General features: G+C 40.8%; 1 protein-coding gene across 2 annotated transcripts in view; it reads left to right on the top strand.

The window, feature by feature from the left end:
• Positions 1-26,790, top strand: part of naa35 (N-alpha-acetyltransferase 35, NatC auxiliary subunit) — a 78,135-nt gene that overhangs the window by 19,673 nt on the left and 31,672 nt on the right. For both annotated transcript variants that reach the window (XM_043713167.2, XM_043713161.2), the window contains exons 7-12: positions 332-398; positions 4,893-4,936; positions 5,196-5,246; positions 8,216-8,299; positions 19,323-19,437; positions 22,778-22,956. In XM_043713167.2, coding sequence (XP_043569102.1) covers positions 332-398; positions 4,893-4,936; positions 5,196-5,246; positions 8,216-8,299; positions 19,323-19,437; positions 22,778-22,956 — 540 coding nt within the window. The remainder of the gene's footprint in view (positions 1-331; positions 399-4,892; positions 4,937-5,195; positions 5,247-8,215; positions 8,300-19,322; positions 19,438-22,777; positions 22,957-26,790) is intronic.

Raw genomic sequence — 26,790 nt, 5'->3', positions numbered from 1 at the left:
TACCAGTACTCCTGCATACCACCTACAAAAAAATGTATTTTAATTATGTTTACTTAACACTTAATATTCTGCAGCACTGTTCTCCAGACTCTCTTTAAAAATACCTGAAAACTGTTCAAATTTCTTGAAAGAAAGCAGAATTTGTTGCTAATCATTTGCCAGCAATAAAATCTATTGGTAACTTCCAGTTTTAATTTGTCTTTGTTTATTTATTCTATTGCAAATAAGTAAATGGAGATGCACAACCCCATGTGGAAGGAATATACTTAGATATTGTACAAAATGTATTACTTGTCAATCACTAGCTCTTTATTTTCATTGGTATTTTCAGGAGGATTTTCAATCGATGACTTATGGCTTCAAAATGGCCAATAATGTCACAGATCTGAGAGTCACAGGTAAACATATGTAGTTTAATGAAACGATTGGCATAATTTGTTGAAAGCAAAAAACTGTGGATGCTGGAAAATTGAAATAAAAACAAAGTAGCATGTCTGGCATCATGTATTGCTGAAATAGTTAGTGTTTTGAGTAAATGTAACTGTGTTCAAAATTAGAAGATGGTGATGAATTTTATGCCATAGGAATGGGGAATCAGCAAAGAGCAAAAGGGAAATGTATAGAGGTTGGGAGTGACCAAATCGAAAATTCAAATTCAATACCTCAAAAATTATTTGATTAATTCCAAGTGATAATTTGATTCAGACTGTGTAATATCAAAAAAATGATTGGAGACACAGGAGACTGCAAAGGCTATGGGCCATAACAACATTCTGGCAATAGTACTGAAGATTTGTGCTCCAGAATGTGCTGCTCTCTAACCAAACAATTCCAGTACAGTTACAACACTATCTACCTGACAATGTGAAAAACTGCCCAGCACATAAAAAGCAGGACAAATCCAACCTGGCCAATTAACACCCCATCAGTCTACTCTCGGTCATCGGTAAAATGATGGAAGGTGTCATCAACAGTGCTATCAAGCAGCATCTGGTCAGCAATAACCTGCTCAGTGACACCAAGTTTGAATTCTGCCAGGGCACTCAACTCCTGACCTCATTACAGCCTTGGTTCAAGCATGAACAAAAGAGCTGAATTCCAGAGGTGAGGTGACAGTGACAGCCTTTGGCATCAAGGCTGTATTCGACAATGTGCAGTATCAAGGAGTCCTAGCAAAACCGGAATCAGTGGGTCTCGGGGGACTCCACTAGTTGGAGTCATCCCAAGCACATAAAGAAGATGCGCGTGGTAGTTGCAGATCAGTCATCTCAGCTCCAGGACACCTCTGCAGGAATTCCTCATGAGAACATCGGAGGACCAACCATCTTCAGCTGCTTGATTAATAACCTTTCCTCTATCATAAGGTCAGAAGTCAGAATAATCCCTGATGACTGCATAATGATTAGATTAGATTACTTACAGTATGGAAACAGGCCCTTCAGCCCAACAAGTCCACACCGCCCCGCCGAAGCGCAACCCACCCATACCCCTACATTTACCCCTTACCTAACACTACGGGCAATTTAGCATGTCCAATTCACCTTACCTGCACATCTTTTGGACTGTGGGAGGAAACCGGAGCATCCGGAGGAAACCCACGCAGACACGGGGAGAACATGCAAACTCCACACAGTCAGTCGCCTGAGGCGGGAATTGAACCCGGGTCTCAGGCGCTGTGAGGCAGCAGTGCTAACCACTGTGCCACCGTGCCGCCCACACCATTCATAGAAATGTACAGAAACAAATCCTTCGGTCCAACTCCTCAATGCCAACATTTGGCCCATATCCCTCTGAACCCTCCCTATTCATATACCCATCCAGATGCCTTTTAAATGCTGTAATTGTACCAACCTCTGCCATTTCCTCTGACAGTTCATTCCATATATGCACCACCACCTGCATGATAAAGCTGTTCATTAGGTGCCTTTTAAATGTTTCCCCTCTCACTTTAAACCTATGCCTTCTAGTTTTGGATTCCCCCAGCCCTATGCATACTCCTTGTGATTTTAGTAACCTCTCAGGGACATAGCCCAAGCCTGTTCAGCCTGTACCTATTGCTCAGCCCTAGCAACATCCTTGTAAATTTTTTTTAACCCTTTTGAGTTTCACAACCTCCTACCTGTAGCAGGGAGACCAGAATTGCACTTAGTACTCTAAAAGTGGCGTAACCAATATCCATTTGAGATTGAGATATTGAAGCAGTCCATGTTCAAATGTAACAAAATTTAGACAATATCCAGGCTTGAGCTGACAAGTGGCAAATAACATTTGTGCCACACAAAGGCTATGACCATTTCCCATAAGACAACCTAACCAACGACTCTTGCGACTCAATGATGTTACTGTCATTGAATTCCTTACTATCAATATTCCGGGGCTTACCATTGACCAGAAATTCAACTGTACTGACCACAAACATAGTGGCTACAAGTGCAGGTAAGAGACTAGGAATGCTGTGGCAAGTAACACACCTCCTAACTCCCCAAAGCCTGTCCACTATCTACAAGACATAAATCAGGAGTGTGATGGAATATTTCCCACTTGCCTGGATGGGTGCAGCTTCAGCAACATTTAAGAGGCTTGACACCATCCAGGACAAAGCCGCCTGCTTCAATTGGCTTAATGTCACAAGCATCCAGTCCCTCCACCACCGACACTCGATAGTAGCAATGTATACTATCTATAAGATGCACTGCAGAAATTCATCAAAGATCCTTAGACAGCACCTTCCAAACTGACACCACTTCCATCTAAAAGGACAAGGTTAGCAGTTATGTGGGGACACATCAGCTTCCAAGTTCCCCTCCAAGCCACTCACCATCCTGACTTGGAAACATATTGCCATTCCTTCACTGTCACTGGGTCAAAATCCTGGAATTCCCTCCAAACAGCATTGTGGGTCAACCCACAGCAGGTGAACTGTGGCAGTACAGGACGACAGCTAACCACCATCTTCTCAAGGACAGCTAGAGATGGGCAATAAACACTGGCTAGACAGCGGCATCCACATGCCACAAATGAATGAGAAAAAAAGCAGGTTAACATTTAGAATAAAGGCTCCTAAAGCTGTGAGTGGGAAGCATAAGTAGGTGAAATAGGTGATAAAAGTAAGTCATTCAACCCTCCAACCATGTTCTGCCAGTCATTAAAGTCACAGCTGATCTGAAGTGGCACTAAATCCACTTTGTCTACCCCTATAATTCTTGACTGACTTGTATGTCAAAATTCTGTCTAACTCAGCCTTGCATGTATTCAAAGTCCTGAACTTCACTGCATGCTGATGTAAACAGTTCTAAAGATTAGCAACCCTTGTTCCTTCTCATCTCTATATTAAATGAAAGGCTACTTATCTTGAAACTGTCTCTCCATGTTCTGGCCTCTCCCATAAGAATAGCCACTCAGTATCTTCTCTGTCAAGACTCCAGAATCTTGTGTTTGAATAAGGTTACTATCATCCTTGCAACTCCAGTGAGTATAGCCCAACTTACTCAGCTTAAGACAACCATTCATTCCTGGAGTCAAACTATCAAAACTTCTCAGATCTATGTCCAATCTCCACTTTACGAGGACCAAAATTGTACGTGGTATTTTAGGGACAGTCTACCAATCCTTTGTACAGTTTTAGCAAGATTTCGCTGCTTTCATATTCCATGCCCCTTGTAGTAAACGTTGCAATAATCATCCAAATTAACCACTATACCTACATGCTGGCTTTGAATAATTCATGCATGAGGAGACTTTTTGTATTCTGTAGTACTCCCTGCTTCACTTGTATAGCTCTGTTTCTGACTACAGACCAAAGCTGAAGTCTAATTAAAGGGCATGACTGGCTCCTGATTAGAGTTCAAGTAACTTTCTCCCTTTCTGCCTCAGTATCAATGCTCAGACTGCAGTTGATCAACTGAGTGGAGTTTTCTTGAGCTGCAGTGCTGATGTGGGTTACAATGGGGTGCTCTAGATCCCATGTACTACAGCTGAAATGTATCAAACTCTGCCCTGTCATCTTTATTTGTCGAAATAGAGTTTCAAGTTTATAAATATCACTATTTTTAGTTATTTTAAGTAGTTAAACTGTTAACTTGGTATGTTATTTATATCTGAAAATGTGTTGCTGGAAAAGCGCAGCAGGTCAGGCAGCTTCCAAGGAGCAGGAGAATCGACGTTTCAGGCATGAGCCCTTCAGGAATCTCCATGTTATTTATATCTCCCCAATTTAAAGGAAGTACACTCTTAAAACTCACCTCAATCATCTACCTGCTCGCTTGATTTACTGCCACAGGACTTACCTGGACCCTCTTTCGAACCACTCTTTTCTGTAAAAGATTAGAACTGCACCTCTATCTTACTAAGTCAAATCTGTGTCAAAGTTGTATATTGTTGAGCATTCTAACTCCATGTATTAGTGAAGCTGTCCTGTATTTATCCTAGCTGGAATTCCAAAGATCTGAGTCAGGCTCTGTTTGCGAGAGACTAGTTCTAATCAGCCTATTAATTAAATAACTGGAGCTGCTATCAGCGAGTACCTTATTTACCCATGACTAAGACTGAAAGAAACTACAAGTCAAGGTTAAAATTTTATTAAATGTGAATTGTTTTGAAGTTATAAGAAATAATTGTCATGAATTTATCCTGACTTAGAAATGAAACCACTGTTTACATGATAGTCATTAATTCAATTGTGATAATTAACATTGAGACACAAACAAATATTTACAGTCAATAATTCTGATTTAATAGTGGAGAGCTAAATGTCACATTGGTAAATGCTCATCTGAAATGCCTCTTTGTTTGATGTGCAATTACTGTTTCAGTGCCATAATTTGTATGACTGAATCCAAAAGATCTGTTGAACCATTAATTATTCTGCTATTTCTATTAAACTCTATTTCCAGGCATGTTAAAAGATGTAGAAGATGATTTACAAAGAAGAGTGAAGGTACTATGTTCATGCAGTAGGCTAAGAAGTTTCAATGAAAGTTCAGCATTTATATGCAACATAATTTATAGCTTATTGCCAAGCTTTTGGTTTACTGTAACATAACAAAATATTTGTATTCTGATTGTTCAGTTGCTCGAGTATATGCAGGTATTCTGAGTGGTTCTTTCTTTACTGCAAATCTAATTGCAAAGTTTGTTTCTCTGTGTTGCACTCTAAGAATAATGTGTTTATTCCCCCTGTCCCCTCCCCCAAACAGAGCACCAGAAGTCGGCAGGGAGAAGAACGCAATCCAGAGGTTGAACTTGAAGTAAGAATTCATCTCTTTGAAGTGTATTGTTTGTGGTTTTGTGATAATCGGATGGAAGTCCTCCTATAAAGGAGAAGTTAAAAATCTCACAACATCAGGTTATAGTGCCAACAGGTTTATTTGGAAGCGCTAGCTTTCATAGCGCTCCTCCTTCATCAGGTGCTTGTGGAATATAAGACACAGAATTTATAGCTAAAGTTTGCAGTGTGATGCAATTGAAATTATACATTGAAAAAGACCTGGATTGTTTGTTAAGTCTCTCCTCTTTTAGATTGACCACATTGGTTTCAGTTCTTTCCTAGGCAAATCCCAGAACCTTTTTTTAAAAGTTACATTCTCAAGTGAACTTTAACAATAGGTTCCATGTCATCTCAGATAATGCATTGACAGTGTGAGGTGCTCTATGTGAGGCTGTCAGTGCCCCAATGTTCAGACTGATTCTATTTCTAAAAAGGGGATTTATAGAATCTTAGAATGGATTCACCTTTTGAGCAAAATAAAATGTACTTGCAAAATTATAATGTGTGAGCGTATGAGAGAGAGCTTCTGCATGCGTGTGTGTGTGTGTGTGAGAGAGAGAGAGAGAGAGAGAGAGAGAGAGAGAGAGAGAGAGAGAGAGAGAGAGAGAGAGAGAGAGAGAGAGAGAGTCGTGCAGTGGGGTCACCTGTAGTGTGACATGAACCCAAAGTCCTGGTTGAGGCCATCCCCATGGGTATCAAACTTGGCTATCAGCCTGTGCTCGGCCACTTTGCGTTGTTGCCTGTCCCAAAGTCCGCCTTGGAGGATGTCCACCCGAAGGTCCAAGGTCGAATGTCTCTGACCCCTTTACACTCACATACTCACACATACATGTACTCTCTCTCACAGACACACATACCCCTCCGCACACACACAAGTTTGTGGGGTGAATTTGTACTTGCAGAATTATATTTTGTTTTGCTCAAAAACTGCATGAATCCATGTATGATGCTGCAAATCCCTTCTTTAAAAACAGAATCAGTCTGAACATTGGGGCGCAGACAGCCTCACACAGGGCACCTCACCTACCATGCGTTATCTGAGACGACATGGCACCTATTGTTAAAGTTTACTTGAGAATGTAACTTTTTTAAAAATGTTCTGGGATTTACACATGAAGGAATTGAAATCAACAGTCATTCTAAAAGATGAGAGACTTAACAAAACAGTCTAGATCTTTTTCAATATATAATTTCAGTTGCTTCACATTGTAAACTTTTGCTATAAATTCTGTGTCTTACGATCCTATATTCCACAACCACCTGATGAAGGAGCATCACTCCAAAAGCTAGTGCTTCCAAATAAACCTGTTGGACTGTAACCTGGTATTGTTTGATTTTTAACATTGTACACCCCAGTCCAACATCGGCACCTTCAAAGTATAAAGGAGGAATATCTATCTCACAAAAGGGCAGGGAATACCAGATGCTGTGGTTGCACTAGCTGACACAAGTAATTCTTGATTGTGTACTAAGAGCCTCATCCAAATAGACCACCCACCCTGCCTACTATGTTTCAGGAAGCATGATTTACTATGGCCAGTCTCCTCTTTTTCCTCATCCTCATTCTCTCTCTTCACCTTAAGCACACATTCCACATACATTAGCTGTGATCTCACTAGTATTTCCATGCACCCAGTTGGAAAATCTAGCACTGTAGATTTTATATGAATCACTGTATGATTCTAGTCAGTTTCTCAAATTTTGTAGTAAATAGCTTTTGAAATAATGGTTTATACTAGAAAATCCAATTGGGAATATAATTTGTTTCATTCTTTTACATGATAAAAAAAGGATGGAATTGAAACCTGTTTCACTACATCTCAAGTCTGAAATTCTGATTTAAGTTTAACAATTGACACTATTCACTACAAAAACATGCCATAGAATTTTTCCATCCATTAGCTTCAGAACTGACATTGCCTAAACTTGGAGATTCCATATTCATTTGCAACAAATTAATTACCTTTGTTTCAAGTTTATCTGACAGTGAGCAGTTTCTTCCTTTGTTGTCAGGTTTAAAATTGTGCTCTCTCCTTTTTGCCATACCTCCCTTGAAGCCTCAGGACCCTGTCTCCCATTACTCCCTTGGCTCTGGTAAAAGTTTACTCTGGCAAAAGGCTCCACAAGCATAACAGCAGTCCAGACGAAAGGCCCCAACAAAAGCTTGCTTCAACACACTCACTTCAGCAAAAGACTCCATGATTGAATTTTCCCATTCATTTAGTGGTCTTTCAGGAATGAATTTGTTCACTGCCCATGTTTTGGATGCTGCTTTATTGGATATTCTTTTGTAACCTTTCAAAGAAATTGGGTACAACTTAAAGGATGGACAGGAGAAAGTCAGTAATATAAACTTGCACAAGAGTATGTCTAAGGGCCGGCATGAAGGCTCAGTGTATGGCACTTCTGCCTCACAGTGGCTGGGTTCCGGGTTCACTTCCAGCTTGAGTGAATGTGCAACTACACATAAAAATTCTCCCTATGTCTGTGTGGGTTTCCTTCCACAGTCCAAGGATGTGCAGATTAGATGGATTGGCCGTGCTAAATTGCTCCGTAGTGTTCAGCGATGTGCACTGGATGTGCTAGATGAATTAGCTATAGTAAATGTCGGGGTTTACTGATATTGGGGCGATGAACAGCTCTGGATGGGATGCTGTTCAGACGGTTGACGCAAACTTTGACAGGCTAAATGGCATCAATCTGCACTGTAGATTTTATATGAATCACTGTATGATTCTAGTCAGTTTCCCAGATTTTGTAGTAAATAGCTTTTGAAAGAATGGTTTATACTAGAACATCCAATTGGGAATATAATTTGTTTCATTCTTTTACATGAAAAGAGGAAGGATGGAATTGAAACCTGTTTTGGCTTCTGTTAAAAGTTGTGATTTAAGTATTTCTGTTATAAATTACTTGGAAATTCTAATATGACTACTACTTATGTTTCAGCATCAACAATGTACAGCAGTTTTCAGTAGGATAAAATTTACTCGGTTATTATTGACAACCCTGATCGCTTTTACAAAGAAAGAGGTGAGACAGATTATTTGTGGGAGCTTTTCAACATAATCAACGCAAAAAAAACTTTTTTCTTGAATCATTTTCATAAATTGAACCTGCTGATGAGCAGGGGATCTACTGAAGTTAACATACAAGTTTGCATCACTTTACAGGATTTCTATCTGTTGGTATGTTGATAGAGACCTTTTTCAAAAGGGTGCTGGTACTTGATTGAAAACACAAAACCTTAGAAGTGATGTATTTCTATTATTGTGTCATCATCCTATTATTGATAGCCACAGGTGAGATGTTGGAAGAATGGAGAATGGCTAACATAATGCCATTATTTAAGAAAGATGGGAAGGAAAAGCCAGGGAACTATAGACCGGTGAGCCTGACATCAGTAGTGGGCAACTTGTTGGAGGGAATCTTGAGAGATGGAAAGTATTTGGAAAGGTGATGACATATTCGGAATAGTCAACATAGCTTTCTGTGTGGGAAATCTTGTCTCACTAATTTGATTAAGTTTTTTGAAGTCAGACGTCAGACGATACCAGGTTATAGTCCAACGGCTTATTTGAAATCACAAGGGAACGCAGTCCCTTCATCAGGTGCAGTGAGAGAGAAGAGCTCACAGCCACAGCTTATAGGCAGAGTGATCAGAGGCAGAGAAATCAAAAGATCATGCAACTAGTGTGAGTGGAGGGTCAGATAATAAGTTTCTGCAGGTGACCAAAAGCGTCAGACAGTGTAAGTCAAGTGTCACAACTGAATAACCAGTAAAGGGATGACCTATAATCCGATTAAGTGAGGCAGAGAGCTAATTAGAAAAATTAAAAATAAGGTGGTGCTGGAGTCAAACTAAATGACTGGAATAACATGTTAGGTATAAGAGTGGCATGCCGAGGGTCTAACCAAAACAATAAGCAATTCAAAACTGTACAAACTAATTAAGGTAGAGAGATCATGACAATTTATCAAGGTTCCATACCCATGAAGACTGCTTCAGCTGTGATCTTGGGTTCAGGCCACGCTATATGTGACCCCATCATATTGTTCTGTATCTGTTAAAATCTTCTTTACTGTCCTGTTTTGAAACCATCACCTTATCCAGCCCAGTCCAACACTGGCACCTCCACATTGAGTTTTTTTGAAGAAGCAACAAAAGAGAATTGATTAGGGCAGAGCAGTTGATATGATCCATATGGACTTCAGTAAGGCATTCAGCAAGGTTTCTCATGGTAGACTGGTTAGCAAGGTTAGATCACATGGAATACAGGGAGAACCAGCCATTTTGATATAAAACTAGCTCAAAGGTAGGAGACAGAGGATGGTGGTGGGGGGTTGCTTTTCAGACTGGAGGCCTGTGACCAGCAGTGTGCCACAAGGATCGGTGCTGCTTTTAGTCATTTATAGAAATGATTTGGATGTGAACATAGGAGGTATGGTTAGTAGATTTGCAAATGACACCAAAATTGGAAGCACAATGGACAGTGAAGAACAGTGTAATTGGAAGAACACTGGGCATTGACCTTAGAGTACAGTAGGACCTTGATCAGATGGGCCAATGGGCCAAGAAATGGCAGATGGAGTTTAATTTAGATAAATGTGAGATGCTGCATTTTGGAAAAACAAATCCGGGCAGGATGTACCTTCATGGTAAGGTCCTGGGGTGTGTTGCTGAGGAGAGACCTTTTGGTGTAGGTTTAAGTTCCATGCAAGTGGAATTGCAGGTAGACAGGATAGTGAAGAAGGCATTTAGTAAGGTTGCCTTTATTGGTGAGTGCACTGAGTACAGGATTCGGGAGGTCATGTGGCTGTCTGCAACATTGGTTAGGCCCCTTTTGGAATGCTGCATTCAATTGTGGTCCTCCTACTCTCGAAAGGATGTTGTGGAACTTGAAAGGGTTCAGGAAAGATTTACAAGGATGTTGCTAGGATTGGAGGGTTTGTATTATAGGGAGTGGCTGAAAAAGCTGAGATTATTTTCCCTGGAGCATTGGAGGCTGAGTGGTGACCTTATAGAAGTTTAAAAAATCAGGGCCATAGGGTGAATAGACAAGGTCTTCCCCCCCCCCCCCCCCCCCCCGCCCAACCCCGATTGGGGAGTCCAAAACTAGAGAGCACAGGTTTAGGGTGAGAGGAAAAAGATTTAAAAGGAACTTAAGAGGCACCTTTCTCTCACAAATGGTGAAGCATGTGTGGAATGAGCTGCCAAGAAAGTGGTGGAGGTTGGCACAATTGCAACATTTAACTGGCATTGGGATGGTATATGAATAGGAAGAATTTAGGGGGATATGGGTCAAATGCTGGAAAATGGGAGTAGATTAATTTAGGATATTTGTTCGGCATGGTCAAGTTGGACCAAAAGGTCTGTTTCCATGCTGTACAGCTCTGACTCTAATAGTTAGGCTTGCTGAGTTTCTCCGTGATTCACTGTTTGTTTCAGATTTGCAGTATCCACAGTATTTTTATTGAGTGTTGTCAATCAAGCTGGGGATCAAGTTTTTCATTTGTCTAACAGTTGTCTGGGCTCTCAGCCATGCATTATCATATATTCTTAGTTGTAAGCCCAGACAACCATTAGTCTCTTGAAACACATTTGCATTACAAATGGTTGGAAACATGAGTGCTTCTGAGGCAACAGGACACCTGGACCTTGGTGAATGGTAGGACCAATAGTTTATCTGCAAACTAATTAAATTTGAGGATCAAGAAAGAAATTTAATATCAGGGAAGGGAATAATACGGATTCCAGTTCAATCTGATACAGAAAAACATTGAAGTAAATAAATAAAAAGAAAGGTAGGGGAAATAAAAAAAACATTTACATTTGTCCTATTAAAAATCCCCAGTGGCATCCCAGTTGAAGCAATATGCAATTTAAAATGTTCATTTTCAACCAATGAGAAGTTGATTGGCAATAAGTAAAGCTACATTAATGGCTAAAGCCATGGAGTGCAGATCATGTGTATTTTCAGCTCCCACTGAATATTTTGCTGGACCTGGTTTTTCATGGTGCTTCTCAGCCTGTCCATAGACACAGCAATGCACATGCATATAGTACAAAGTTTAAGAATCCCATTACACCACGTTATAGTCAAATAGCTTTATTTGGAAGTACATGTTTTCAGAGCGTTGCTCCTTTGCCAGCTAGATAGTGGAGTAGGACCATAGGACACAATTTACAGCAGAAGATCAGAGTGTCATACACTGATGCGATATATTGAACAAATCTCGATTGCTGCTAAATCTTTCATCTTTTAGAATGGTTTGCAAGTTTTGATTCGTGAGTACGGAAATCCCAGAACTTCATTCGAGTCACATTCCCTAGATGACTTAAGATTTATTAAAAAAAGGTGACATCTCAGTTCAGACAAGACATTAAAGGTGTGAGGTGAGCGTCTGTATATATTCCAATCTTGAGTCAGACTGGTTCTATTTCCAAAGTAGGAATTTATAAAATGTCACATAGATTATAAAAAAAATTGACTACCTACAGATTTTGAGTGTTTTGAACAAAATAGAATGTATCTGCAAATACAATTCTGCAAATGCAAATTCACCCCATAGACTTACATGTGTGTGCGCACACATGGGAGGGAGTGTGTGTGTGTGTGTGTGTGTTTGATAGTTTGTGTATGATTGAGTATCTACCTGAGAGGGTGTGCGTGTGTGTCTGCATATGTGAGATTGTGTATATGAGAGAGGGTCTGCGTGAGTGTGAGAGTATGTAAGAGTGTGTGTGAGTGAGAGAGTCAGTAGTGTAGTGGGGTCACCTGTAGGGTGACATGAACTTAAGGTCCCAGTTGAGGCCATCCTCATGGGTAACGATCTTCGCGGTAGCCTCTGCATTGTTGTGTCTCCTGAAGTCTGCCTTGGAGGATAGTCACCCAAAGATCCGAGGCCGACTGTCCCTGACAGAAGAAGTGTTCCCCGCCTGGGAGGGAACATCTCTGTCTGGCGATCTTTGTATAGTATCATTCATCCGTTGTCGCAGCAGCTGTTTGATCTCGCCAATGTACCATTGCCTGCAGTGTATCAGATAGACAACGGCTGACTCACATGAGTATCTGCCGCGTACATAGTGGTATCCATGTCAACACTGACACGTTGTGCAGTGGTTGTCACTGACAGGGTTGTACGGTGTTGTGGTGGTTGTTGTCCTGAAGGCTGGGCAGTTTGCTGCGAACAATGGTCTTTTTATGGTTTGGTAGTTGTTTTAAAGGTGAGAGGGGGAGGTATATGGTTTGGCGAAGTGCTCATCCTCATCGATAATGTGTTGCAGGCTGCGAAGAACAGGGAGTAGTTTCTGTGCTCCTGGGAAGTATTGGACAAGTACTAAAAGTACTGGACTACCCTATTGGCCGTATCCCGTGTCTATCTTCTGAGGATGTCATTACGGTTCTCGCTGTGGCATGTCGGAACTGTGCGATTGATGAGTTGAGCATAATATCCTGGTCTTACGAGGATGTCCTCCTCATCTGAACAGATCCTATGTATGAGTAGGGCCTTTCCTTTGGGGATGGCTGTTTTAATACGTTTAAGGTGTAACCCAGAGAAGTGCTGCATTGTGAGGTTATCTGTGGGTTTGCGGTAGGTGCAAGTGCCCATTCTTGATGATGATGCATGTGTCCACGAATGCGATAGATACTAAAAAGTAGTCCATGGAAAGTCTGATGGTGGAATGAAACTTGTTGATATCACTGTGTAATTATTTCAGTGTCTCCTCTCCATGGGTCCAGAGAAATAAAATATCATCAATATATCTGGTGTACAATGCTGGTTGGAAGTCCTATGCAGTAAAGAAGTCTTGTTCGAACCTGTGCATGAAAATGTTGGCATGTTGAGCTGCAAGTTTGGACCCTATGGCTGTTCCATGTGTCTGGGTGAAGAACTGATTGTCGAGGATGAAACTGATGAGTTGTAGGATGGTGCCGCATTTGGTGATTATGAGTACTGAGGTTGTTGCAGTGATGCCATCGTCATGGGGGATTCTGGTGTAGAGTGCCAAAAAGTCCATTGTGACGAGGAATGTTCCTAGTTCGACTAGTCCATGGGTGCTGAATTTCTGTAAGAAATCTGTAGTGAAGCTGGGGATCCTCTGTTGCAGTGGGTTTCAAGGTGCCCTTGACATAGCTAGAGAGGTTCACACAGGATTCCATTCCTGTCCAGGTATGTTGGCTTCATATATCTTCAGAAGGCAGTAGAAGTCCCCTACTGAGAAGTATGTGGGTTGAGAGTGCATAGGGAACTCTGAAGGACTGGATCCAAAGTCTTGATTAATGTGTTTAGTTCACGGGTGTGTTCTTTGGTCAGGTCATTCGGTAGTTGCCTGTAGTGTTTCTGATGGTTCAGTTGTCGGTACACTTCCTTGTATTGGTCCGTTCTGTTCTGAATGACGATGGCTCCTCCTCTGTCTGCTGGTATAATGACAATGCTGCGATTGGTTTTGAGAGCATGGGTGGCATTGCATTGTGGTTGGGTGACGTTTTGCTCTACCTTGAGTGCAGCTGATGAATCTGGAATTTACACATTTCCTGATGGTTTGAGCAAGGAAATGTACCGACAGCTGAACAACCAGGAACACTGCAGGCAACTACCCACCAATCTGACCAAAGAACACACTGTGAACTAAACAGGAGTCACTGAAACAACTGCACAGTGATATCAGCAAGTTTCATCCCATCATCAGACTTACTAAGGACTACTCATCAGTACCTGTCTCATTCTTGGACACACGATCTCCATCAAGAACAGGCATTTCAGTACTTCACTCTACCACAAACCCATACATAACCTCACAATGCTGCACTTCTCTAGCTTTCACCCTAAACATGTTAAAACAGCCATCCCCTATGGACAAGGCCTATGGATATACAGGATCTGTTCAGATGTGGAAGAATACAGTGGATACCTGAAGGTGCTGAAGGACGCCCTCGTAAGATCAGGATACGATGCTCAAATTGTCGATTGCCAGTTCTGACGTGCCACAGCGAGAAACCGTAATGACCTCCTCAGGAGACAGACACGGGATAAGACTGATAGGATACCCTTCAGTGTCCAGTACTTTCAGGAGCAGAGAAACTGTGCCCTGTTCTTCACAGCCGACAGGATGTTGTCGACGAGGATTAGCATCTCGCCAAAACCTTCCCTATACTTCCCCTTGTTGCCTTTAAACAGCCGCCAAAACTTAAACAGACCTTTAGTGCCCAGCTTTCAGGACAGCATCTACCACAACATCATACAACCCTGACATGGCAACCACTGCAATACGTGTCAGATTGTTGATTTGGATACTGCCATTACATGTGGGGACACACCCACCATATATGCGGCAGGTACTCATGTGACCCAGCCAGCGTTGTCAATCTGACACACTGCAGGTACATTGGTGAGACCAAGCAGATGCTACAACAACAGTCTCTCCCAGTCTTTCCCTTTTCTCATTCACTCTCTCTCTCACTCTCACTCTCACTCACATGCACGCACACACACATGTAAGTCTATGAGGCAAATTTGCAGATACATTCTCTTCTCTTCAAAAAGCACACAATCTGTCGACTAGCAAAATGTTCCAAGTCACATTTTATAAATTCCTACTTTGGAAAAAAAACCAGTCCAACTCAAGATTGGAATATATACAGACTCTCACCTCACGCCTTTAATGTCTTGTTTGAGCTGAGATGTCACTTTATTTTTTGTAAAACCTTAAGTTATCTCTGGAATGTGACTTGAAAGAAGTTCTAGGATTTCCATGTTAGTGAATCGAAACCTGCAACACATTCTAAAAGATGAAAGACTTAGTAGCAATCTAGGTTTGTTCAACAGTATATGACAGTGATCTTTTGCTCTAAATTCTGTGTCATATGGTCCTATTCCACTCCCTGATGAAGGAGCAGTGCTCCAAAAGCTTCTCCTTCCAAATAAACCTGTTGGACTATGACCTGGTATTGTGTGATTTTTAACATTGTTCACCGCATGTGCACTTGTATTGACACCATGGGAGGTCCCCTCCTGTCTGAAGTAGAGCAAATATCTGGTCTCTGGCTGTCATCTAAGTGCCAGAGACCTTGGGCATTACTTTCTTGACTGGATGCAGAGACATGCCAGTGATATGTCTGCCAGATTGTGCTGCCAAATCTAAAGTAGATAGAGAACTCAGTGAGGTAAAAATATCTGAACTGGTGGAATGTGTAGGAGAAAGGCTTATTGGTGCGATCCCGGAGTGATCTGTGGCCTCTTCTTCAGAAGTGGCAGAGGAAGTGATGGCCTGAGTATCTGACCTTTTGGGATGACTTCTGTGTGGATGCTGCAAGTGCCTACATAAGAGAAGGTAGCCATTAGCAGTGCAATTGGGTTTTAGGCTGAAGCATCTTGAGAGTAAGTTCTCAGTGTTGGTAATGGATGTACAGCACAGCACAATGAAGCTGACTGGGTTGTCTTGACCTGGAAGTCTGTCTCTCCACATGAGCAATCTCTGTCTTCCCTAGCTATCTGAAGGGTCACCTTATCGTTATATCAGCCACATTGCTGACAGTTGTTACACACTCTGCCCAATAATGAGACATTTTCTCTTGCAGTGAGATCAGAAGAGGGATTGAGTGTGAAAGTGAATGAAACAACTGCTCATAATTTTGCAGAGGCAGCAGATGTGGTTAGGTGTCCCAAATGACTGAGTAGAAAGTGCAGAGGGCACTAAGGTTTAATAGTTTAGGATCACAAGATAGGTGAGACCTATTGAGTGCAGATACTGCATACATTGGTGAGACTTGTCATCTGTCATCAGTGACATTAGTGTGTAGTAGCAGAGTTAGTGAGGAACCAGGGAGAAAATTGTGGTACTCACTGTTGTGGATTACAGGAGGTCATTAACCATCTTCCAGGAGTATTCAGCATTTCATTTGGTGTATGAAATGACACCTAGGCTTCTATCTGGGCTGGCTTCGAGCAGTATTGGGACATTCTTTGAAGGCCTATAGAAGGAGGATATCCCTCATCACTAAACAACCCCTTCACCAGCATCTCCAGGTTCCTTTCTCCAAAGCAGCATGCCGACTTCCCTTTCTGTGACATCTTGTCACCAAAAGTAATGGAGCAGCAGACTTAAGAAGGACAGTTCCCAGCTTGTATCATTTAAACTATTATATAGCTGATGTTTAAATGTGGTGCCCATGGTGCAAGCCCCTGGCAGCAGTGAGCATTTCAGCCTTTGCAGCATTGAATGAATGGGTGCTGTCGACCCTGATGCATAATTAATAAGGTGAGCAGTGCAAGATTATGGGAGGAAATTCATTATGGGCCATGGTGGGAAACTCTACATGAAGTTTGCTGCAAATAACATTTGACTAAAGAATGAAAAAATTCAGCTCAGTATATATGCAAATAGTCTTCAATACAATTAAAGTGGAATGTGGTGGCCTACATATTAAACTCAATATGAGTATAATAGATGGGCATCATATTTAAATGTGTATGGTGGAATAAGTATGTTTCCTTTTCAGTGTCTCGTCAATTAAAACTAGAGGCTAATTGTCCTGCAAAAATTGTATGTTTCGCAAACTCCTCATGAAATTCATTGACGAACTTTATCTTCTGTGTGGAATTTATTCTAGTATGCATGCTTACTATAAAGTAATCTCGTAAGTATATAGACACTGCTGTAATATAGGGATTACAGAAATTAATTTGCTTTCAGCAAATTCCCTCAAACAACAGTCTGGTAACTATCTGTTCTTTTGCAATGTTGTTTGAAGGACACATTCCGTGTATACTCATAAAAGTCAATTTTAGACTTTTTGTTAGCGTTAAATTTATGGGGTTGATTATGACATGGATACTACTTTTGAGGGACTAAACTTCATGCTACAGTTCAAAATACCATATCATTAGCAGAAGCCCAATTGATCTCTAAACAAATAAAGAAAAAAATACACAATGAATTATGGTGATTCCATAAGTGCAACAAGAGAACTGACCTCAGCTGAGCTGCATTCAAAGGGAAGTTGTCACCTTACTCTGACCTGATGTATCTTAAGCGTTTTTGCCAAGTTTTTCCATTTCCCTCCATTTTTTTAGTTTCAATCTAACATTTTAAGCATTTATTTCTGATTTTTAAAAAAATGTTATCAGACATTTGACTCTCATACAGTCTCACCGATCATTGTAGCCATGAGAAATTGTCAACAGCTGCACAATAATTCGAGAGCAATAAATGCATATAGACCTTTTTTTTTGGAAATGGTGTGATAAACCTTTTATCGTACTAATTATAGTGCTCATTTGATAATGAACTTAAGAAATCTGTAGTCTAACATTGGTGTGAATTGTACTTCAAAACACATAATAGCACAAAAAAATCATTTACTCATCATAACATTTGTGTACAGGACAATACCTCGACTCGCAAATGTTGATTTGTTATCTGTGAAGAACTAAAATCGATTTTTACATGAGAAAATTCCATGATTTGTTTGGCCAAAAATAGGGGGTTGGCTTTTACATGAGATCAACTTTTACTTGAGTATATACAGTATTGGTCAGGACACTGGATAACTCCCCTGCTCCTGTTCAAGTAGTGCAATTGGATCTTTTACATCTGCCAAGTAGACTGAATATGTCCTTGGCTTGCATCATATCAGAAAGACGGCACCTCCTGTAGTGCAATACTCACTCAATTCTACCCTAGGGTATCTGTGTTCAAGCCCTGTAGTTAGACTTCAAGTTGGAAATCTATGATTCAGAGAGAAAAGATTGATCAAAATGTTGCCAGGACTGGAGAGTTTGAGCTATAGGGAAAGGCTGAATAGGCTATGGATATTTTCTGTGGAGCATTGAAGGCTGATGGATAAACAGAAGTTTATAAAATCATGAAGGGCATAGAATGAAGAGCCAAGATCTTTTCCCCTGGGCAGGGGAGTCCAAAAGAAGCGAGCATGGGTTTAAGGTGAAAAGGGAAAGATTTGAAACAGATCTAAGGAGCAATATTTTCATGCATGTTTGGAATGAGCTGCCAGAGAAAGTGGTGAAGGCTGGTGCAGTTACAACATTTAAAAGGTGTCTGTCTGGAGGAATATGGGCCAAATGCTGGCAAATGGGACTAGATTAATTTAGAATCTCTGGTCAGCATGAACGAGTTGGACCGAAGGGTCTGTTTCCATGCTGTTCATTTCTATCACTCTATGACTGTACCAATCTTATTTCAGAATACATTTATTGAGAAACGTTCTGCACAAGTCTTGCAAATTCTTCAAACTAATAGGAGGACCAGGATTAAGATGTTGCTTACGTGAAGCAAACAGTTGAGTGGTGTAAATCAGTCAAGTTCTAGAAAATCACGTTTTTGCATATTTCTTCCCTTTAATATGCTGGCTGATTTGAACACTAATAAGAGTTGTCAAATTTCGATCCATTGATATAATACTGCCCCTGCCACTTAAAGTGGGCACATTTGTATGCACGTGATTTAACCCAGTACATAAAGGCCTAAGTAACATTATAGCATCAATACAAAAGAGTTTTCTCTGCATTTCTTTCTAATAAATTGGATGGGGAACAGTTGATAAAATATCTTATGATATTGCATAATTTTTTTTTGTCGACCTTGTGTTCTTCCTGATTTTCTCCATGCAGCCAATTGACTGCATTGTACTACTCTCATAAGTCTACATTTTTCCCCATCCAATCTTTGTAGAATATCCATCAAAAAGCATTTCCTCGTGGTTGCTGTGATGCACAGCACTGTTAGTAATATTTATTTTTGTAGATAAGAACAGGGAAGTGTGAGCCTTTATACCTTGATTCTCAGCTCAATCAAAGAAAGATGGTTTCCCTTGGCTGAATCTAGGAAATGGGGACTCCTCCACCCACTAAGGTTGCTGTTGTACTTCCTGCTAATTAGTTGTATAATTTCACAGATAGAAATATGGTGGAAGGCTGCCACCATCAAAGCTTTGTTTTGATGCACTGCGTGGAATAAGTGTTGGGAAGATCAGTGACATTATAATGATGAAGAAAGTTTAAAACTGAAGTCTAATGTAGTACCTTGCTTTTCTAGATGAGTGCAATAAGTGAAGCCCAGAAGCTTATAACTCAAGCTGCTGATCTTCTACCTGCTATACAAAACTCGATCCACCATGGCATTCAGGCCCAAAATGATACTACAAAAGGAGGTACAAAATAATATTTTCTACATTTTAGTTATTTCACAGGTTCCTTGAAACAGTACTTGAAACTGGGATTTAGTGCAGAGGCAGTGATTCGCCCATTGGCTGGAATACTAGGTACAAATCCACTCCCATTGGCCCAAAAGCTTAGACTGAATTTTACATACTTTGACAATTAGTTGCTTGAAGTTGTGATTTCCGGCCCTCTGAAACATGATATTCTGCCTCCAAGAACTGCCATCCAGTCAGACACCTGACAATTCTTCAATCCCAGCAATGCGACTGGGATTAGTGATCACTGCTAGGCATGCAGTTGACCTCAGACCAGGAGTGTCACTGGATGCTTGGAGTTTGAGATGTGTGTGGTCGGGTAAGTGTAATGGAGAAACTGGAGGAGTTACGGTTTTATATTTCTCATTCCTTTTCTTTTAGTTTTGAGAGCCTAGAATTTTGGAAAGGGCCGTTTTGATGCTTCTGTCCTGGTAGTGCATAATTTTTAGATTAGAATTCTGTTATCCACTGGTGTCAGCAAACTCTATCACTAAAATCGAGGATTTAAAGCTTGGACCTTCCTTGTTTGGTGTATGATGATTATACCCAAGGCTATAAGAAGTTGGAACAGGAGTAGGCAATTTAGCTCCTCAAGCCTGCTGTGTATCATAGCTGGTACGATATTCCTCACATCCACTTCCTTGCTCTTTCCCCATTACCCTGATTCTCCTACTGATCAAGAATCTATCTGTCTCAGCCTTAAATATATACAAGCTGTCTACCCCACATCTCTCTTTGGCAAGGAATTACAAGGATTCTCAACTCCTGAGAGATGAAATTTTTCCTCATCTCTATATTGAATAGGCACCCCTTAATTCTGAGGCTATGCTGACTGGTTCTAGAATGAAGAGAAGCATCCTCTCAGCATTTATCCTGTCAAACTCCTTAAGAATCCTGTCTGTTTCAGTGAGATCATCTCTCAATCTTCAAAATTCTAATGAGTCCCAACCTGTTTAGCATTTGCTCATAGGACAATTACTTCACACTGCGGATCATCCTAGTGAACATTCTGCAAACTGTCTCTAATGAAATGACATCTTTCATTAAGTAAGGGAACCAAAACTAGCTTTATGTTTCATGCCCAAGTATCCTAAGTCCCTTTTGTGTTGCAAGTTTCTGCAATGTTTCTGCATTCTGTTCTTTTGTTTTTCCTTCTAAAATGACCAAGTTTATGTTTTCCCATCTTAAACTCCATTTGCCATCTTTTTGCTCACTCACTTCATCTATCAATATCTCTCTGCAAACTGTAACTTTCACTTTGCAATCTGCCTTTCCACCTACTTTTGTGTCTGCAGCTTTTGGCTACAGTAAATTCATCTCCTTCTTCTTAGTATAATATATATTGTAAACAGTTGCAGTCCAATACTGATCCTTGTGGAACCCCAGTGGTCACAGGTCACCAACTTATGAAAGTACCCCTTATTCCCAATTGCTGATTCTTACCAAATAGACAGTACTCTATCCATGCCAATATACTGCCTCAAACACTGTAGGTTATTATGACTTAAATCTTTGTGAAGTGCTTTGCCAAACATCTTCTGGAAGTTCAAATACAACATATCTACTGGTTTCCCTCCTGTTCAGTGTGGGTAAAACTTATTTGAAAAACTAATAAATGAGTCAGACAATTTCCCTTTCATGAAGCCGTGCTGGTTTTGCTTGGTTAAATTCCGATTTTCCAAATATTCTGCTATTAATTCCTTAATAATTGATTCCAATATTTTTCCAGCAATAGAGATGTTAGGCTCATCGGCCTGCAATTACTAACACTTGCCTCCCATTTAGAAAAGGGGTGTCATATTTTCTAATTAATTCTTGATCATCCAAGCATCGATCAATTCTCAACTGCTCTTGTTTTCTTTCTTATTAATAGCGCTACCCTACCAACTTTCCCATCCTTTCTGCGTTTCTGAAAGGTCAAATATCCCTGAATCTTAGGTTACCAGTTTTGATCTCCTTGTGACCATGTTCCCATAATGGCAATGAGATCACATTTACCTTGATTTGTACTGTCAGTTTGTCAACCTTATTCCGAATGCTTCATGCATTAAGATACAAAGATACCTTTAAATTTGTTCTCTCATCAAATTTTTGCATACTTTCATGGTTCCTTGGTGTACAATCACATTCACGCATTCTGTCCCTTTCAATTTCTTGTAGCAATCTGCTCCATCACTAATGATCCATCACTTTGATTTTCTAGTTTTCCATGCTTCTGAACCCAGTAACTATTTCATTTAAAGCCCTATCTCCTGTCATGCTATGCCAGATCTCTTTGATCCTGTCCTGTAAAAACAGCTCCCTCCTTTCCGAATGACTGGCGCCAATGCCTCATGAACTCTAACCCATTTCTCCCATACCAATTATTTGAGCCATGAGTTTACATCTTTTATAATCTGGTTGACCCTGTGCCAGTTAGCTTGAGACTGAGGCAGTAATCTGGAGATTATTACCTTTTTTATTCTGCTTTTTAATTTAGCCCCGAGCTGCTCATACTCCCTCAGCAGAACCTCTTTCCTTGTTCCACCTATGTCACTTGTACCTATGCAACCACAACAGCTGGATCTTACCCCTCCTCTCCCCTACCCCAAGGTCCTCTGCAGCCCAGTTGAGAGATCCTGAGCCTGTACACCAGGCAGGCAACATAGCCTTTAGGATTCTAAATCCTGGCCACAGAGTACAGTGTCTGTTGTCCTGACTACTGCCTACTATTCTCAAATACAATTTCATTTCTGTTTTCTCCCCCTTCTTGAATGATCCCTGCACCACGATGCTATGATCAGTTTGCTTCTTGCAGCCCCTACTTCATCGATACAAAAAGCAAGAATCTTAAACTTGTTAGATAATCTCAAGAGCTGAGGGTCCTTCAGAACTATTCCCTCGATCCATCGATCTGCCTCACTCATAGTCACACCTTCCTATCTCTGACAACTGACCAAATTCAAGGTACTTGATCTAAGAAGTGTGATTGCTCCCTGAACTGTCACAGTGTTTGATCCTTGGACTCCAGCTCATCAGTTCTGAGATGGAGTTCCTCAGCCAACTAGATTCGGTACAGATGTGATCACTGTGAACCATAATGGAGTCCACCAGCTCCTACAACATTCAGGCACAGCACATCTGGCCCTGCATCTCTATTTTATTTACTTGGTTCTTACTTTGGTTTGTTAAAGTTTCCTATCTGAAGTGGATGGGCTGATTAATGTAACCTTTTATTAGTGTTTTTAAAACTGTAATTGTATGTTTTTAAGAAATAAATACTGAAGCAAAAACAATAACTTTGCACTTTTGATAGATCATCCTATAATGATGGGATTTGAACCACTGGTCAATCAGCGCTTGTTACCTCCAACATTTCCTCGCTATGCAAAAATTATAAAACGAGAGGATATGGTCAATTATTTTGCTAAACTTATAGAGCGAATAAAAATGGTTTGTGAAGTTGTCAACTTGACAAACCTGCACAATATTTTGGTAAGTTGAAGATTTATGTATAGTTTTCTAAAACGTCTGTTAACTATTCAGATGATTCTCAGGGATAAATTGATTTTGAAATATAAAACATCCTTTGAAACAGAAGTTGTATTTATATCACCAATTTTTAGCAACACAGAAAAGCATCTTTTCTATGTAATGCCGATGTTGTTCTGGAAACAAAGACCGATGCAAGCAAACTCAAATGTCGAGTACACCGTGCAATTGCCGAAACCCAACACCTTGGGAACTTGGGGAAGTTAGTGATCATATCTTGGGGGCACTGTGTATCACGGAGATGTTGGATGTATTAGAATGCTTGAAGGTGAATAAATCTCCTGGTCCTGACCAGATACTCAAGATTCTGAGATAAGATATGCATGCATTTGGAAAGACTGGGCTTGATTAGGAATAGTCAGCATGGCTTTGTGCGTGGGAGATTATGCCTCACAAATTTGTTAGAGTTCTTTGATGAAGTGACCAGGAAGATTGTTGAAGGCAGGGTGGTAGACATCTTTATGGATTTTAGTAAGGCCTTTGATAAGCTTCCACATGGGAGGCTGCTTCGGAAGATTAGATTACGTGGAATCCAAGGGAAGCTGACAAATTGGATACAAAATTGGCTTGATGGAATGAAGCAGAGGGTAATAGTGGAAGGATGCTTGTCGGACTGGAGGCCTGTGACTAGTGGAGCGCGTCAGGAGTCAGTCCTGGGTCCATTGCTGTTTGTTATTTATGTCAATGATTTGGATGAGAATGTACAAGGCATGATTTCTATGTTGGCAGATGACACTAAAAGGTGTTACCGTGGACAGTGAGAAAGGTTATCAGAAATTGCAGCAGGACCTTGATCAGCTGGAGAAGTGGATTGAGAATTGGCAAATGGAGTTTAATATGGATTAGTGTAAGGTGTTGCATTTTGGAAAGTCAAATCAAGTTTGACTTTCATGGTGAATGGTAGGGCCTTAGAGTGTAATGGATAAGAGGGACCTTGGGATTCAAGTGCATGGTTCTCTGAAAGTGGAGTCACAGGTAGACAGGGCATGAAGAAGCCTTTTGGCACACTGTCTTTCATCAGTCTGATTATTGAGTACAGAAGTTGGGAAGTTATGTTGCAGTTGTACAGGATGTTGGTGAGGCTGCACTTGGAATATTGTGTTCAGTTTTAGTCACCTTGCCATAGGAAGGATGTTATTAATCTGAAAAGATTGCAGAAGAAATTTGCAAGGATGTTGCCAGGACTCAAGGGTCTGAGTTATAGGGAGAGATTGGACAAACTAGGACTTTTTTCTTTAGAGCGTAGGAGACTGAGGGTGGCACAGTGGTTAGCACTGCAGCCTCACAGCACCAGGAGCCCAGGTTTGAATCCTGCTTCGGGTAACTGTCTGTCTGTGTGGTGTTTGCACATTCTCCCTGTGTCTGCATGGGTTTCCTCTCTCAGTCCAAAGATGTGCAGGTTAGGTAAATTGGCCATGCTAAATTGCCCATAGTGTTAGGTGCATTAGTCAGAGGGAAATGGGTCTGGGTGGGTTACCCTTCGGAGGGTTGATGATGGACTTGGGGGGCCGAATGGCCTGTTTCCATACTGGAGATAATACAATCTAGGTGTATAAGATCCTGAGAGGCATGGTTCGGGTGAATGCACTCAATCTTTTTCCCAGGGTTGAGGAATCAAGGACTAGAGGGCATCAGTTTAAGGTGAGAGGGGAAAGAATAAAAGGGAACCTATGGGGCAATATTTTTTACATAGAGGGTATGCATATGGAATAAGCTGCCAGCGGAAATGGTTGAGGCAGGGACGTTAACAGCATTTAAAAGGCATTTGGATAAATTCTTGGAAAAGAAAAGTTTCCAAGGATATAGGCAAGTGCAGGGAAATGGGGTTAGCGTTGATGGACATTTTGGTTGGCATGGACCAGTTTGGGCCAAATGGCCTGTCTCTGAGCCCTTGACTCTCTGACTTGCAGTTTCATACCAAATTAAAATTGTTTCTCCCTTTTGAATCAAGAAACAAAAAAAAAGCTCAGTTAATTCATCTATAGTCATTTTCTTGTATTCAATGAAAAGCAAATTTGCAGGAAATCTTTAGTATTTATTTTCAGCTGTGCAGGTTAAAAACAATTATTATGAGATCCTTGTTTTTCTTTTGTTTTCCTTCATCCTCACTCCCAGCTGCTTGTAACTCTTTTATGAAACTTTACTTTATACTATAAACCTAATGCTGTTTTTCCTTTCACTGTGCCTAAGTTTTTTTTAAGAGAGTGCCACCCTTCCTCTTTCAGTTGGCAGAGTAGCCTACAGACTTCACCACAGCTACCATCAGTGGTATAATTGTGGTTAACTGTGAAAAGGTGAACTTTTTAGTTATTGTTCCAAAACCTTGGTATGTGAATAGCACTGGTTAGGCCACACTTGCATGCTATTCTTAATTACTGCAAGAGCCCTTCTCTTTGAAGAGCCATGGTCTTAATAGTCATTGTCCTCCCATTACGGCGTTAGATAGGAAAATCTAGGATACTGATCCAGTGATGGCAGTTCCATGGTATATGGGCACATGCAGCAACAGAGCGAGTTATCAAAGTTAATTTTTGATCTTTGGAGCCAAGGCATTACCATGACATCAATCAGAGTGACCCTTTTTCTGTAATCTTTGAGTATTGGCTTGTACATTTGTTCAGATAGCAACACAATTGTTGAATGGAACAAAAAAGTTAAAACATTGAAAATGCTGGAATTTACTTTTCATCTTTGTAAGTGCTAAATGACCTACAAATTATTTTTAACTTTTGCGAGATTGAACAGTATTGACTTTAACTAATGAAAGAAAGGACGATGGATGAGGACTTGCCATCTGAGGTAGTTTGGGCTGAGGTTAGGAATAGGAAAGGTGAGGTCACCCTGTTAGGAGTCTTTTACAGGCCTCCTAATAGTCCTAGAATCATTGAAGAAAGGATTGGGAAGGTGATTCAGGAGATGAGTGACAGTAATAGGGTGGTTGTTATGGGGGACTTTAACTTTCCTGATATTGATTGGGAAAGCTATAGCTCAAGTTCGTTAGATGGGTCAGTGTTTGTTCAATGTGTGCAGGAGAGTTTCCTGACACAATATGTAGACAGGCCAACAAGAGGTGAGGCCATACTGGATTTGGTTCTGGGTAACGAACCAGGCCAGGTGTTAGAATTAGAGGTAGGTGAGCACTTTGGGGATAGTGACCATAATTCGGTGATTTTTACACTCGTGATGGAGAGGGATAAGTGTGTACTACAGGGCAAGAATTATAGCTGGGGTAAGGGAAATTATGATGCGGTGAGGCATGACTTAGGATGTGTGGCTTGGAAAAGTAGACTCCAAGGCAAGAGTGTAAATGATATGTGGAACTTGTTCAAGGGGCAACTATTGAGTGTCCTTGATAATTATGTACCTGTCAGGCAGGTAGGAAAGGGTCGTGCGAGGGAGCCGTGGTTTAATAAGGAATTGGAATCCCTTGTTAAATGGAAGAGGGCGGCCTATCTCAAGATGAGACGTGAAGGTTCAATTGGGGCGATTGAGAGTTATAGGGTAGCCAGGAAGGACCTGAAGAGAGAGCTAAAAGCAGCAAGGAGGGGACACGAAAGGTCCTTAGTAGATAGGATTAGGGAAAACCCTAAGGCTTTCTATAGGTATGTTAGGAATAAAAGAATGACTAGGGTAGGAATAGGTCCAGTCAAGGATAGTAGGGGGAAGTTGCGTGTGGAGGCGGAAGAGATTGGGGAGACACTGAATGAATACTTTTCTTCAGTATTCACTCAGGAACAGGGCATTGTTGTCGATGAGAATACTGAGGCACAAATAAGT

Source organism: Chiloscyllium plagiosum, unplaced genomic scaffold (genome assembly GCF_037043375.1).
Source record: "Chiloscyllium plagiosum isolate Xiang-an unplaced genomic scaffold, Cpla_swu_hap1 HiC_scaffold_2, whole genome shotgun sequence".
In the NCBI taxonomy this organism is placed as follows: domain Eukaryota; kingdom Metazoa; phylum Chordata; class Chondrichthyes; order Orectolobiformes; family Hemiscylliidae; genus Chiloscyllium; species Chiloscyllium plagiosum.
Note: the sequence above shows the minus strand (reverse complement) of the source record. Positions and strands in the feature narration are given on the sequence as shown.